This window comes from Bombyx mandarina, chromosome 22 (genome assembly GCF_030267445.1).
Source record: "Bombyx mandarina strain Sakado chromosome 22, ASM3026744v2".
NCBI classification, from domain to species: Eukaryota; Metazoa; Arthropoda; class Insecta; order Lepidoptera; family Bombycidae; genus Bombyx; species Bombyx mandarina.
In genome coordinates this window covers 9,329,891-9,344,709 of record NC_143228.1, presented here as the reverse complement: position 1 = coordinate 9,344,709, position 14,819 = coordinate 9,329,891, and the positions used below count along the sequence as shown (strand labels likewise).

Sequence of the window (14,819 nt, the reverse complement as noted above, 5' to 3'; positions counted from 1 at the left end):
TTACAATTGAAATTTAGAATCGAGGGAAGACTTAATAAAAATTCAACAAGTTGACCTTACTTTTAACTGTGCCGTGACTTTTATTAGCAGTTCACAGTTTTACGTTAAAAATTTTATAATACCAAAAAATACTAGTATCAAGGGGGTGTTCTCTTCGTTTGATATAATACCAGACGATGCTGCATCACTTAAAAATAGCATATTTTTTTTGACATTGACATTTGCATTTGTCATACTATCACATCGCGGTCGTGTGTGTGCGTCACTGCGAGTGTGCTGATAAATGTGAATAGGTACTGGGTGCTGAGCAGTAGTACATTTTTCTATAATTTCGTGATAATTCGTTCTGATTAAATAAATGAATATGCGGTAACAGAGTACCTTAAACATATTTTCAATAATAAATAGAACATTTTCTGGTTACAAAATTTATAACTCGTAACTGGGAATGCCTTTTTTCAAAAATGATCCTCTCGCCAATGGTACGTACTATGTAATACACTTGTATAAATAATTATGCTTGTCTTATTCTAAAAAGTTGTGGTCACAATTAGAAAACGTATTTATTACTATCTCAAAATATAGCATTTGTTCTTTATCAAAGTTAACCACTTACTCCAGCACTTCAAGGCAGCTCAGTTTCAAGTCCACATATTTGTGAATGATTAGGTACTTTAATGCATATGATTGTTCAATTGTTCTGCCATTTTTATATTTTATCAAACATAATATATTAAGATAACATTAAAAACAGTGGAATATGTATAATAATAATATTCGCTTAAATCAATTATAGAAATTTATCAGATATTTTATGATGTACATAATTTGGACTTTACTTAATATTCTTAGCTGCATTTATATTTATTAAAGATAATTTTACTCCATGTCATAAGATCATAATTTGTAAGAATTTCAACAGTTCTGAGTAAATGAGTGAGGTGAGAAATGCTATTCAAGAAAAAAAAAATCCCAATTAATTTAGAAAATTCTTTCAAAAACTTGGTGCTATATTTATTGGGCAAATCAGTATACCAGATTAATACTTGTTTTGTCAGTTATGAATTGTGATTTCATAATTATTGTTTTTAATGGTGCAAAAATGTTTTAAACACCTATGTTAAAAATATATATAAAATTTAATATTTTCTAGTTATAGTATAATATTTACTAGTCTTTTTACATATCTAGTCAAAGATATGTTAAACTTTGCAACAATATACCTATTTTAATACCTTCATCATCACCATCATCATCATTATCATCATCATCATCATCAGCCTATAGCAGTCCACTGCTGGACATAGGCCTCCCCAATTGCTTGCTGCTGAGAATGATCCTTGGCTTCTCTCAACCAGCTCCTGCCTGCCATCCTGCACAGATCATCACTCCACAGAGCCTGAGGGCATCCTGTACTTTGTTTGCCATTCTTATATGTTATTATTATTGTTTGTTTTAATACCTTAATTACTCATTATACTCAGTTAAAAATAATGCACTCATCTATGTACTGGGCCAGAGTGGGGATTTGGGTCTATGCACATCCACAATTTCCAAGTTTCAGAGAAATAGTCTGCCTAGCTTATGTACAAGTTAATATGTTGATAATAATGCATATCTGGGTATATTAAGTTACTGTCAAAATACATAAGATATAATATTAGTTTTGTCATTTTTACAATCACATTCATCAATATTAAGCAATGGTCAACGTAGCTATTCTAATCTGTCCTATTTTATATCAATAATTAGTTAAATTGAAAACATGAATTTCAATTGAACTGTTGAAATTTCAATGAAGATTGCTGCAATTGATGACTCAATTCCATTGACCCACAATGACAATAATTTTAGTTTACGATGTCTGTTAAGGTGACCATAAAATTGAACAATAAACTATAATACTTAAAAATCTTGTATCTTTTTAGCTAAATTAGTATTTATTGTGATCATAACAGTTGCATGCAGTTGCATAATAATGCAATGCGAATAGCATTGGATTATTATTATTCTTAATAATAGGGCTGACGGACTGTGAACTCAGCATTGTTGTGACGCACAAAGATCTGACTAAAAATATTACAATTTTTTCTTCAGAAAAGAAGCACAAACTGGAATATTGTTCTGCCTATGCATAGGCCTAACAGAGTCCATAGACATCTCAATGATAATACTGTTGTAGATTTTAAGATATAAGATTGAAGTTTCAATTGCTACAGCTGTTGGGATATCAACAGAAAGCTAGTGCCATATGTGTTCTCTGACAGGTTGATGTGAAAGAAGAACTATTAGGTTGGCATTTACAAAGAAAGTTGTAGTATCTTGAAATGTCAAAGGTATTTGACCAAAGCTAAGGTCCTGCTTAAAGTCATGATGATTAGGATCCCCCGAGCTATAAGATGTAAGATAAGAAGATATACTTACACACATATATATATATATATATTCTTTTTCTCCACCTTATCTCACTAGGTGGGGTTGGCATAACGAATTTTACTACTCCATTCTCTTCTATCAATCTCAACACTCTCACTTTTCTCTCTTTCTCATTCACACACTCCATCCATGTTTTCTTCGGTCAGCCTTTTCCCCTCCACCTTACACTACTACCATTTCCATACATCTCCTAGTCACATGCATCTACGCATCACATATCCATACCACACTAAACGCTATCACATATAAATAAATTGAAATTGAGTATCAATCCTAACACTTATCCTTAATCCTAGCCTCAATCAATCTTAACACTTAATTAATTCTCAGTAGCTTTCTGACACTTACCACTTATCCACCTAGTAATGTCTGTAACTTCTGTAAACATGATGTCAGATAGTTTAGTTGTTAAATTTTTATTATGATTTTAGATGAATATGAAGTCATCGGTGAAGCGTTTTGGCAGACCCTGGAAATTCCCGGAGAAGAACAAATTTTAAAAATATATGGCTACAAATATTCGAAGATACATGCCCTCGTTTTCCACTCTATATGTACAGTATTATGTGGAGTCCCATACATTGCATTGCTGTACTACCCAAAGTACAATCGATTCAAATATGTGAAATGCAGTTTAAAATCAGCAGAAAAGATTTGCGGTATGCCTTTTTTGTAATAAAACAGCTTTCACCCATTTAACCTTAATAATTATTGCTATTATATCCTATATAATGCTATATAACCTAAATAATATATGCTTAATATTCTGTTACAGTGACAGATTCAGATGGATTATTTTATTTAGCACAAATAGATGAAATGGATCTCAATCTATCGAATCATAGAGAAAATAAATTGAGATATTTTATTTACCAGCATAATCGTTACATTTGGTTGAGTGATCAAGGTGCCTTTGTTAATGTTCTTGCTCTCAACGAAAAACTAACCATATGTATGTTGATGGAAAATCTAACAGGACTCAACAAGAGACAACAAAATGAATTGTATGTATTCGAAATTGATACTAAATTTATTTCTTAGTCGTATTTTTTTATTTACATTTTTTATGTTTTAGGCTGAAACTTTATGGTGGTAATAGTGTGGAGGTAAAAGTAATGAATTACTGGACCATCTTCATCAATGAAGTCTTTAATCCATTCTATTTGTTCCAAGTTTTCTCCATTGTTCTTTGGTCATTGGATGAGTACTATCAATATGCTACTTGTGTGTTCATTTTGTCGACTGCGTCATGTGTAACAGCACTGTGTCAAACAAAACAGGTAATTCAAGTAATACAATATACCTCTGAAAAAGATGACCATAAATAAAACTGAATTTTCAAAATAAATGTATTTGTTTTATATGCTTTGCGCGCTCTGATTGTCTATTTAATTTCACAGATGAGTATCAAAATTCACAAAATGGCTGGTGGTACTAGTGCTTTTACTGTAACGGTTCTGAGACCAACGCGTTCTGGACGTGAAGAATGCGTGGTGAATGCTAGCAGGCTGGTCCCTGGAGATGTATTAGTGATACCATCTGATGGATGTGTAATGCCTTGTGATGCGGTGATTCTGACGGGTTCTTGTATTGTTAACGAGAGTATGCTAACAGGTTAATAATTTTTTTCTTAATTTTAAATTGTTATTAACCTTTAACTAATATGAAGTTCAAATAACTTTTCTATAAATTGTATTGTACTTATCTATTTTTCATCATAATTTACAACACCTATGATTGTCTTACATCAAACAGAAATAAAATTTTCATACATAAATAGGATCCTCAGCTATATTTCTTATTTACATACAAATAGGGGATCATGATAATAGTCGGTCTGTGAATAATCTAAAAAAAATTAAGTCCCTGAGGGTTTTCGATCTCAAGAGCCCACCTTGAACGACATCACGTGATGATGTCCATGGGCTCTGTAAACCAACTAGGATCAAAAGGGGCGTGAGCTTGTCTGTCCATATAAACCATTTTAAACATTGACTCTTCAGCTGTACATATTTGTTTTGTTTAGGTGAAAGTGTACCAGTTATGAAAGGCCCTCCGTGTTTGTCATCTGAAGTGTATTCTACAGAAGTTCATAAACGACATACACTCTATGCTGGCACTCATGTGATACAAACCAGATTTTATGGTAATAACCAGGTCAGTATTTTGCGCGGAATTATCAAATATATTATGATAATCTATATATTGAGAAGAATAGAGATAAAGACACTACACAGTACATTTTAGAATATTGTAACAGAATTCTAAATTTATCTGGTTTAGCTTAGTTTATTCTACCCAATAACCAAATTACATTAAATTTTATTATTCTACATTTCTATTCATTCGCTCGTCGTATAAAAGTCACTACCGATTTTCGCATAAGCATTAACCACGTCCGAAAGAAGTCTCGAAGACTGGTATATGTATTGGATGTTGCTAAGACTATCGGACTATATAGATCATATCATTAAAAGCCATATTGTTTTTAATATGAAGCGCATCGGATATAGAGTGTGCTACCGACCTGAGCAAACTTGGCAATCCATCGTTTATTAGTATTTGAAGTAACAACATAAAAAAAAATCCTTTTTAGGTTTTAGCTAAAGTCGTAAGGACCGGATTTTACACAGCTAAAGGAGAGCTTATAAAGAGCATACTGTATCCAAAAGAGGTCAATTTCCAGTTCTACGACGACGCCGTTAGATTCGTAACGTTCATGTTCTCCATTGCTGCGCTTGGCATGGCTTACTCCGTCTGGTTATACGTTCTGCGAGGGGTCAGTATGGATAACTTTGTTGGTTGATTGATTTACATTCAATAAAAAAAAAAAAATAGTTTTAACAAAGTAACAAAATTCGCTTTTATAGGAAATCCAAATAAAAAATAAATTTTAATAAAAAATAGTGTAAGAAAAAAATGATTTTATTGTAAAAAAACGTGGGGTGGTTTTCAGGATATTATCGAAATAACCCTTCTACTCATATCTGTCCATGCACCCCACGCTTTTTTTACAATAACATATTTTTTTCTTATACTATTTTTAATTCAAATTTATTAAAATTTATTTTTTACTTGGATTTTCTATAAAAGCGTATTTCGTTAGTTTTTTTAAACTATTATTTATTTTCCATTTTTAGTGGAATTTAAATTTTTTTTTATTATTATTTTTAATATTGAATTGTCATCGGCCCTTAATAAGTATACCAAATTTCGAGTTAATCCGACGTTTTGAAGGGGGTCAAAATCATTTTCAAAGATTCCGTTACAAACACACATACGTCTGAAGCTAATAAAAGCGTAAGTAAAAACGATACCCAAATAATTAATTCCGTTTCCAGAGCTCCGTCAGTACGATAATGCTCCGTACATTGGACATTATAACCATAGTGGTACCGCCTGCACTACCCGCGGCCATGACAGCCGGCGTAGTATACAGCCAACGCCGCTTAAGGAAAAACAAAATATTCTGCGTCTCACCGCCGAGGATCGTGATTTGCGGGAAATTACAAGTCATGTGCTTTGATAAGGTAACTAAAAGGAAACATCTGTAACATGTTTTTTTTTTAAATTTTTTCTGATAATTTTGATATTCCTTCTTTAACAGACTGGTACTTTAACTGAAGACGGCTTAGACTTCTATTCGGTAATTCCTTCGAATGAGGGCGAGAAATTCGGGAAACAAGTGGTGAATGTGACGGGGCTGCCGGCTACGAGTCCTCTACTGCAGGCCCTGGCTTCGTGCCATTCTTTGACCAGCATCCAAGGCGAGCTTAAAGGAGATCCGCTTGATTTGAAAATGTTTGAGTTTACACGATGGGTACGTAACAAATCTGCAATTGTCTATTAATAAAACAGTTTAAAATCAGTAAGTAATTAGATTTCTACATACTCCGACCGGTTCAGATGCGAATATATTTAACATATAATCAAACAAAATTTGTCCATAGTCGACTGCTTAGAAATATGTGGACTTCAAGATCGCCTTGCATGAGACTATCCATGTGCTTATTCACCTACATAAATAGCATTGCAAAACAATTTACTCACCATTCTGTTCATATCTCATAGTATTCTCAACTTAGTTGTATAACCATAGCATAGAATATGGTTATTATAACGTCAAAGTAGCTGAACTTTCTAAGCAATACATGAGTAATTTCCTCATATTCAACATAGATTTCAGCTTTTTCTGTCTTCATTATTTAGTCACGCCTTTCGTGAAACCTTATAGAAAAACTGTAGTGATGGGTATGTTCAATTGAAATCTTAGAAATTTACCGTCTGTAAGACTCTTTAAACAAATTGATTCCCGAAAATAATTAGTATCTACCCACATTAATTCAATGGTTTGTTCATCGTTAATCATAATACAACACGATCGATTTTCCACAAGAATATCTGCAATATTGTATTTGTGAGAACGTTTAGTCATTTTTGGGGAACTTTGACAACTTGGTCGTTGCTACGTTTATACCCAATATTCTTTTGAGGTGTTATGAAATAAGGTTTTTGTATTTTACATTGAATACTCTTAAATAAGTTGTGCAACCTAGCGTTAGACCGGTCAAGCTATTGAGTAACTATCTATTTCATGTTTAATGCTTAAAACATGCAAGGCCACGTTTACGATAACAATAATAACATAAAGTTTTAATAGACAACGGACAAAAGGTTCTGCATGAAAAAATAAACGTTAACATAAAAACGAAACAGATAAATAATAGGTATTTTTCGATGAAGTTGCCATTTTACGATACTGGCCATTTGAAACGTAATTGATGGCAATAAATTCTAAATTCAAATGAATTTTATTTTAAAATTAAGGAACTCTATTTTCAAATGTAGTCATTTAATTATTGATTAATTTGTTGCTTTCACTACATTTTTATCTTTTTTATTAATATGAACACGATAAGAATACCAGTAACTATAACTGCCCGGTAGCTATGCTGCAAAAAGGACTCACAATATTAATGACGTGTACGGAGGGAACACTACAAACGAACGCATGACTCGTTATACCGACATAGAAATTTGGATCTATAAATTGAAGCTCGAGGTCGCCCTAAAATAACGACGAATTTAAGGCGATAGTAGACACTGACGATGTTCAATCTACCGCTGAGTTAGTGGCAGCTTTCAACGTTAGCTTAAAAACATTTCTTGGTCCATTTTCGTCAAATTGGCAAGGCAAGAAACATGGTAAGCGGGTGCCGTATGAACTTAAAAAACCGCGCGACGAACACGTTAAGGTATGTGTCTTGCTTAACAGACACAGCAACGAAGGGATTTTGGAAAAAAAATGGATTATTTTTGATAATCGTAAGCGGTCATCATGTTAGTTAAATTCTGTTCCCTAAAAAGTCATGGCCACTGTTTAGTATTCTGGTGCGGTTTTATTTATCACAGCTTCTTCCCAAATGCACTAATATTTGATTTTAAAACATCGGTCGCCTGTCTGACTTTCACCTTCCTTAGTGCTTAGGACTAGCAATAGACAATAGACCTGGAAACTGTTGACCAACCAGTTGATACCAATTCTACATCTGACGAGTAATAAAGATATAGCACTTCCCTTCCATTTCTATTTTGTAGCATAAAAAGGTTAATTAACGCATATGAAACTAAAAATCTTATATTCAAAATGATTTCAAATTGATACAAGTAATAGTAAAATCGCGCATTGATAAGAATGACATGTCAACTTAATTATCAGATAAGTTAACTGAACGTATTTACATAGGCCTTTTTGTGAGTGATTCATCAGATTTGTCGTTGAATTGGTAATCATCTGAACAGGTACTGGAGGAGCCCGGCCCAGAGAACACGCGGTATGACAACCTAACACCGTCGATAGTTAAACCCGTATCGACAACGGAGAGCACACAGAATCTTGACAATTATGACCCTTACACAATGGAAATTCCGTATGAGGTGAGTATAGTATTAGCGGTAGTTCTTCAAGTTGTTTAATCGAAATTGTACGACCAAAGTATTCTAATTTATGCATAGCGATGATGGAACATTAGGGATTCGTATGTGAGTTGATAGCGCGGGGAGAGTTGCCTAGGAATTAATTGTACGCGATTTAAATGAGTTGCGGGTACTAGAGAAACTCTCGCTGCGATAAGGGTGTAATAGGAAGAAGTCGTCGTGGCCTAAAGGATAAGACGTCTGGTGTATTAGTATCTAAAAATGCACCGGAGTTCGAATCCCGCAGGCGGGTACCAATTTTTCTAATGTAATACGTACTTAACAAATGTTCACGATTGACGTCCACGATGAAGGAATAACATCGTGTAATAAAAATCATACCCGCAAAATTATAATATGCGTAATTACTGCTGATAGGATCTCTTGTGGGTACTCACGGGTAGGTAACAACACCCTGCCAATTTCTGCCGTGAAACAATAATGTGTTTCGGTTTGAAGGGTGGGGCAGCCGTTGTACCTATACTGAGACCTTAGAACTCATATCTCAAGGTGGGTGGCGGCATTTCCGTTATAGATGTCTATGGGCTCCAGTAACCACTTAACATCATGTGGTCTGTGAGGTCGTCCACCCATCAAAGCAATAAAAATTAAAAAAAGAATAGGTGATCAATGATAGTCTTTGATTCGTAACAATAACTATAGTTTGGTTAAAATAAAAATTCTTAATTATTGTCTAATATATGTGGCTCAATTAAGGACCTTAAAACTGCATTAACGAAAGTTCAAAATTGACTGTCGAGTAACATTATTGATTTTTGTCGACCTGTATGATTTATGTATCTAAAATCGCGGATACGCTTAGTGCAGAGACCACTGAGAAATTGTATATTTAGCACCTAATATAAGGTACCAGATACCTTATTGCCTGTTGGTACAGGATATTAACATCCATGAACGACGACAATCTCTCTGAATTAAGAGGACCGTATTTTGGTCTACGTAAAATGGCAAAAAAAGAGTTGAGGTTAATAACGAAAAATTTTACCGCCTCAAGTTTCTGGCAAGAATGTTGATAAGTGTGTGGCTCAGTTATAGCTTATTTTTCTGTTACGTATGGTTTTTAGATCGGTCTTCTAAGGAGGTTCCACTTTTCTTCATCCCAACAATCCATGGGAGTTATCGCCCGAGTGCTTGGACAACCACAAATGGTGTATTTTGTTAAGGGAGCGCCCGAGAAGGTAAACCGATGTAATAATATCGTAAATTTTTAATGATTTTTTATAACGCAAAAATGTAACAATTTAACACCAAAAAGGCCGTGAGCTCGTCCAACCATCTAAGCAAGAAAAAATTGTTTTTTTATGTATAGTTTCAGGATACCTTTTCACTTTATTTTCTAGTAGAACGGCCCAGTTCTGACCTCAAGGCTTGTTATGACGTGTGTATGATATATGTGTGTATGGTGTGTGTCTGTATGTGTGTGTGTGTGCGTGTGCGCGCGCGCGCGTGTGTTTGTGTGTGTGTTCGTGTGTGTATGTGTGTGCATGTGTATGCATATCAATTTTATTTACACCCATTCAAACCTTACACTGAATTATATGGGCTGTAGTTAATAATATGTACATGCCTAACAAGATGTTCGTTTAATGTTTGAACAGATCTCCGGCATGTGCGCCCCGGAAACCCTGCCGGAAAACTTCAGCACAGTACTTAACGAATACACATCGAACGGCTTCCGCGTGATCGGGCTCGCTCACAAGAAGCTTGACCGTAAAATGAAATGGGTCGACGCCCAGAGAATCAAGAGAGATACCCTCGAATGCGATATGGTCTTCCTAGGCTTCCTAGTCATGCAAAATAGCCTGAAAACCGAAACTACCCAGATCATAAGGGAGCTACACATGGCCAACATGAGGCTGGTCATGGTCACAGGTCTGTATTTACCCATAATACCTAATGTGTAATAAACAGTAAAATAAATTAGAATCGTCGAACATACTTGGTATACTTAATATCCGTAATGCAATATTTTGTTGATTTAACTTCTAAAACAGATATGCCCTGATCTAATCTAAAGGCCACACTCCCAAGTACCATGAAGCCATGTTTTTTTTTAATGTCAGAGCGAATATGTTTAAACAATTCAACACATTCATTCGAATTATACGCTGGAGTCGAGGAAGGTAACCCAAACATTTTTTTATTAAGAAGTTTTAAGGTCTCAGTATGGTTAGAATTGGAAACTCCGTTACTCTCTGATTTCTTCAAAGTACCCGCGTCCCACGCGCATTCACAGTACTATGACCTTTTTCACCTTTCTTGGACTGCCAATTATAACTTTAACAAATTCCTTCACACACTAATGAATAGCTTAGGAACGCATAGAGGACAAACATATAAACATACGAATTTTTATTAATTTAACATACCATATTTGTACAATGGAGTTTTTTCAATAAAATGATTTTTTTAAATACTATTTATACTCGTAAGTGACAATTGTTCGGGAAATGAATATAATTTACAATGATACATATTCACCTGAATTATTTTCGATTGCAGGAGATAACATAATGACGGCTATGTCAGTGGCCCGCGGATGCTTCATGGTGCAACCGCAACAGAAGATAGTGTTGATAACTGCAGTGCCACAAGCGAATGACGCTCAGCCCCCACTCACTATGGAAGTAAGTATGATCTAGTTCAAAAATAGTTTGCGACCCGTTACAGATGTTAGCAGTTCCTACTCTTGCTTCCCTCATCCGTTCTAAATTTCGTCCCTCAGCATTTATTAGTACTAGATATCCCTTCCGCCTAGTAAACCCTTCTGCCTGCGACAGTCCGATCTCTTCATCCTTACGGTACGGCTGCCGTTATTTTTAAATGTAAATGCTCATTATTAAGTACGTTAATCATGTGTGGTAAATAAAGTACTTTTTTTTAAATAAACACTTTCCTATCGTAAAAGTTCTCAATATGTATTTGCTTTGGAACAAAGGTAGATAGTATTGTACTACTTTTTCAGTTATCAGATGCTAAAGCACAATAATGGCATCATATTATTTTGGAATTTCGTGAAAGCGCACGAGCGTAGAGGAATCGAAGGATATATATGGCTTCTCGGTTTTTCTCATTGAATTGAAATTGAAATTTACCTAGATTCCCTTTATGACAACAAATTTTAATTTATTTATTGCTTAGATGGTTGGACGAGCTCACATCCCACCTGGTGTTAAATGGTTACTGGAGCCCATAGACATCTACAACGTAAATGCGCCACCCACCTTGAGATATAAGTTCTAAAGTCTCAAGTATAGTTACAACGGCTGCCCCACCCTTCAAACCGAAACGCATTACTGCTTCACGGCAGAAATAGGCAGGGTGGTGGTACCTACCCGCGCTGACTCACAAGAGGTCCTACCGCCAGTAATTACGCAACTAAGTTGGCCTAAAAGGCGAGTTACGAATGACCGTAAATAAATCGTGAATTCTTTTAAAAATTACAGGTCGTCGGAGAGAGCGGACCACCAAAGCTACCGATGGACTCATATGTCATAGCTTTGGAAGGGAAGACTTGGCAAGCAATACGAACGTACTATCCAGATTTAATGCCGACTGTATTGAAAAAAGGTACAGTAGCAGATTACGTTAGCTTCAGCCCACTGAGTTTCTCGTCGGATCTTCTCGGTAGGTCGCGATTTCGGTCCGGTGGTAGATTCTGCGAAGCACCGCTCTTGCTTATGACTAGTGTTAGTAAATTCTCTCAGCTTGAGACCGTGAGCTCACCTACACGTTTTGGCGTTACCAGCAAATAATAATAATAATATAGCCTTTTATTCAGATCCATATTACAACTATATGACTAAATATCATATATAGAAAACTTGAATTTTATTTAAACCTTAATCTAGCCTATTATTTGAATTTTTCTTATTTTCTGCAGATCTGTTTGCCAATCGACAAAGGCTTCCTCCAACCTTTTCCACTCATGTCTTTCTTTAGCCACTCTGTTCCACGTGACGCCTGCCACTTGTCTTATGTCGTCATTCAATTCTATAAGATTTTCTTCATTCTTCAGCGTGAGTACGTTAAGGGCTGCGAGGTATATTTTTGTGTCTTTGTAGTTGTTTCTTTTGTAGTTGTTTTTTTTTGTATTGTTGGAGGGTTGTGGTCTTTATCCCCCACGAGGACCAGTCGGCTTGGGGGAAGAGGTATTTCTTCTGTTTATTTGTTTTCATAGTTTGTTTGGATTTTCCGTTTACCGGTTAATTGCTATTTTTTATTGAGTGTAGGTTTGTTGGTAAATGAGTTCGATCTAGGTCGCATTGCATCAAAGGCATTTATCCTGCTAACTTTTGCAGAGCATAGTGTTTGCTATTTTCTGGGTTGCCTTTTGGAAGGTGACGGTGAGATAGTTGGTTCCCTTTTCCTTTTTTCAGTGTTGGATTCTTTTACTACTAATTTGTCGTAAATCAGAAAAGCTATATTTCCTTTTTCTCTCTCTTCCTTCAACCGTGGTAGCAGTGCTTTTCTTTTCCAAAATTTCCTTCGAGTAATCCTCCGATACATAAATGTTCTTTAAGCTCTTTCTATTCTTCATAATTTCACCTTTTCTCCAAGCGTTTATAAAAGAACATAGCACCGGCCTTGGTTTATTCTGAACTATATTTTTTCCCAAGCGGTATAATTTGTTTATTTCGGATTGCTCTATATTTATGTTTAGAGCTTCTTTGAATGTCATCTTGACATTATTAAATAGCTCCAATATTGAGTTTTCCCTTTCTTCTAGCCCGAAAATAATTATGTTGTTACTTTTCTTTTCTCTTTTCAAATATTCCATCTCTTTCTCTAGATCGCTAACTTTTTGTTTTAATTGTTCATTTTCTTCAATGATAGGAGTAAGTTTTTCATCCATTCTATCCATTAAGTTTTTAGTAAGTGATTCAGTTAGTTCAGCTGTTTATTTTTGCATTTCCATCTTCATATTATCAAATAACAGTTGAAATTGTTCCTCCATATTTTTGTGTAGTAACGTGGAATGGAACGCAGTATAGTAGGTGACACTACTTTTCATGCACCGGCAACACTAGAACCAACCAGCAAATAGATAGGGAAAAAAAAAAGTTAGCCAAAGGCGTCTCCAGTCCCTCTAGTAAGGGCGCGATCAAAATGGAATAGCTACAAATGTAACAAGTTCATTAAAAATACCCTTAATGCCGCTGCGTCCAAACCTTACACCATAGGTAAAGTCGCGTCTGATGTTTTGGCCCTTGTTTGATTGTATTTATATATTAAATTTAGTATTTTAAATTGAATCAATTAGATGCTTCACTTGGAGATAAGTTATCGATAATCATAAACGACATGTTTTTGTTGTTGTTTAATATTAATGATTATATTTTAAATAGCTAAATGAAATTAATAGTTGTAAATTTTTTATCCTTTTTGAATGTCGAACCCAACGCTGATTTCAATGTGTGATGTCATATGTGGTTAATTGTTGTATGTTAATAAATCTGTAGGTGACGAAAACTGGTAGGCCGTTGGGGCTAGAAGGTTCTTGAGTGGCGACCGCGTACTGGAAGACGTAGCGTGGGTAGGCCTCCCACAAGGTGGGCCGACGACCTATTGAGGATCCGCTGGATGAAAGCAGCGCAGGACCGGTCTTTGTGGCGAGGCTTGGAGGAGGCCCATGTCCAGCAGTGGACGTCCATGTGCTGATAGAATAGAAAGAATTTAGAAATTAGAAAAATGAGTCATTATTAACTACGAAATATGTAAGCACGCTACATCACGTTGGCCTTTTTTACATAGCCAGTTTTGAAAGATTATGGTTAAAGTTACGCCTTTTTTAGCGTATAAATATAGGTAATATCGTTATATTTAGCAGAGTTGTGTAGTTTGTGCGGCTATTTAGAAACAAAGCCCGCTTTCTTATACATTAAGCAAATTAAAAAAAAATTAAAAGGATAAATTGACTTTTTAATTTATTTAATGGATTTGTATAATGTTCTTTTTTTGTTATAACTTCGACCTCTAGATAACAATTATTGGATAAATTTAGTATTCAAAAAACTGATTAGCAAAAACGGTTCGATACGTTACAATCAACAACAAATCATAAAAAAACTATATAGGTACTACTAGCGGATTCGGCAGACGTTGTCATGTGAAAGCATACACAAAAAATCATTCAAGTCAGTCCGGCCGCTTAGTTGCAGTGTAGATAAATAAACTAGATAACGACTGCAGCGCCATCTGCCGGGTTGACTTGTGAATCTAAACCATTTAGGGCGCCACCCAAACGCTTACAAAAAAAAAAATTCAAATCGGTCCAGCCGTTTAGGAGGACTTCAGTGACATCGTACAGTAGAATCTATACCTATTCTATACTAATATATAAATCTACAGTGGTTTTTACGTATGTTCCGTTATAACTACTGAAC

The 14,819-nt window shown here is 35.2% G+C and overlaps 1 protein-coding gene and 1 pseudogene across 1 annotated transcript in view; one reads left to right on the top strand and one right to left on the bottom strand.

The window, feature by feature from the left end:
* Positions 1 to 219: 219 nt before the first annotated feature.
* The window catches only part of LOC114244707 (polyamine-transporting ATPase 13A3), a 24,557-nt gene continuing 9,957 nt past the window's right edge, over positions 220 to 14,819 (top strand). The window contains exons 1-14 of the mRNA XM_089736997.1: positions 220 to 482; positions 2,868 to 3,095; positions 3,212 to 3,440; positions 3,512 to 3,716; positions 3,837 to 4,050; positions 4,463 to 4,593; positions 5,033 to 5,215; positions 5,778 to 5,966; positions 6,044 to 6,256; positions 8,239 to 8,373; positions 9,498 to 9,611; positions 10,032 to 10,305; positions 10,936 to 11,060; positions 11,880 to 12,003. Coding sequence (XP_089593123.1) covers positions 449 to 482; positions 2,868 to 3,095; positions 3,212 to 3,440; positions 3,512 to 3,716; positions 3,837 to 4,050; positions 4,463 to 4,593; positions 5,033 to 5,215; positions 5,778 to 5,966; positions 6,044 to 6,256; positions 8,239 to 8,373; positions 9,498 to 9,611; positions 10,032 to 10,305; positions 10,936 to 11,060; positions 11,880 to 12,003 — 2,398 coding nt within the window. The 5' untranslated portion in view covers positions 220 to 448. The remainder of the gene's footprint in view (positions 483 to 2,867; positions 3,096 to 3,211; positions 3,441 to 3,511; positions 3,717 to 3,836; positions 4,051 to 4,462; positions 4,594 to 5,032; positions 5,216 to 5,777; positions 5,967 to 6,043; positions 6,257 to 8,238; positions 8,374 to 9,497; positions 9,612 to 10,031; positions 10,306 to 10,935; positions 11,061 to 11,879; positions 12,004 to 14,819) is intronic.
* LOC149500336 (uncharacterized) lies at positions 12,405 to 13,344 on the bottom strand (annotated as a pseudogene).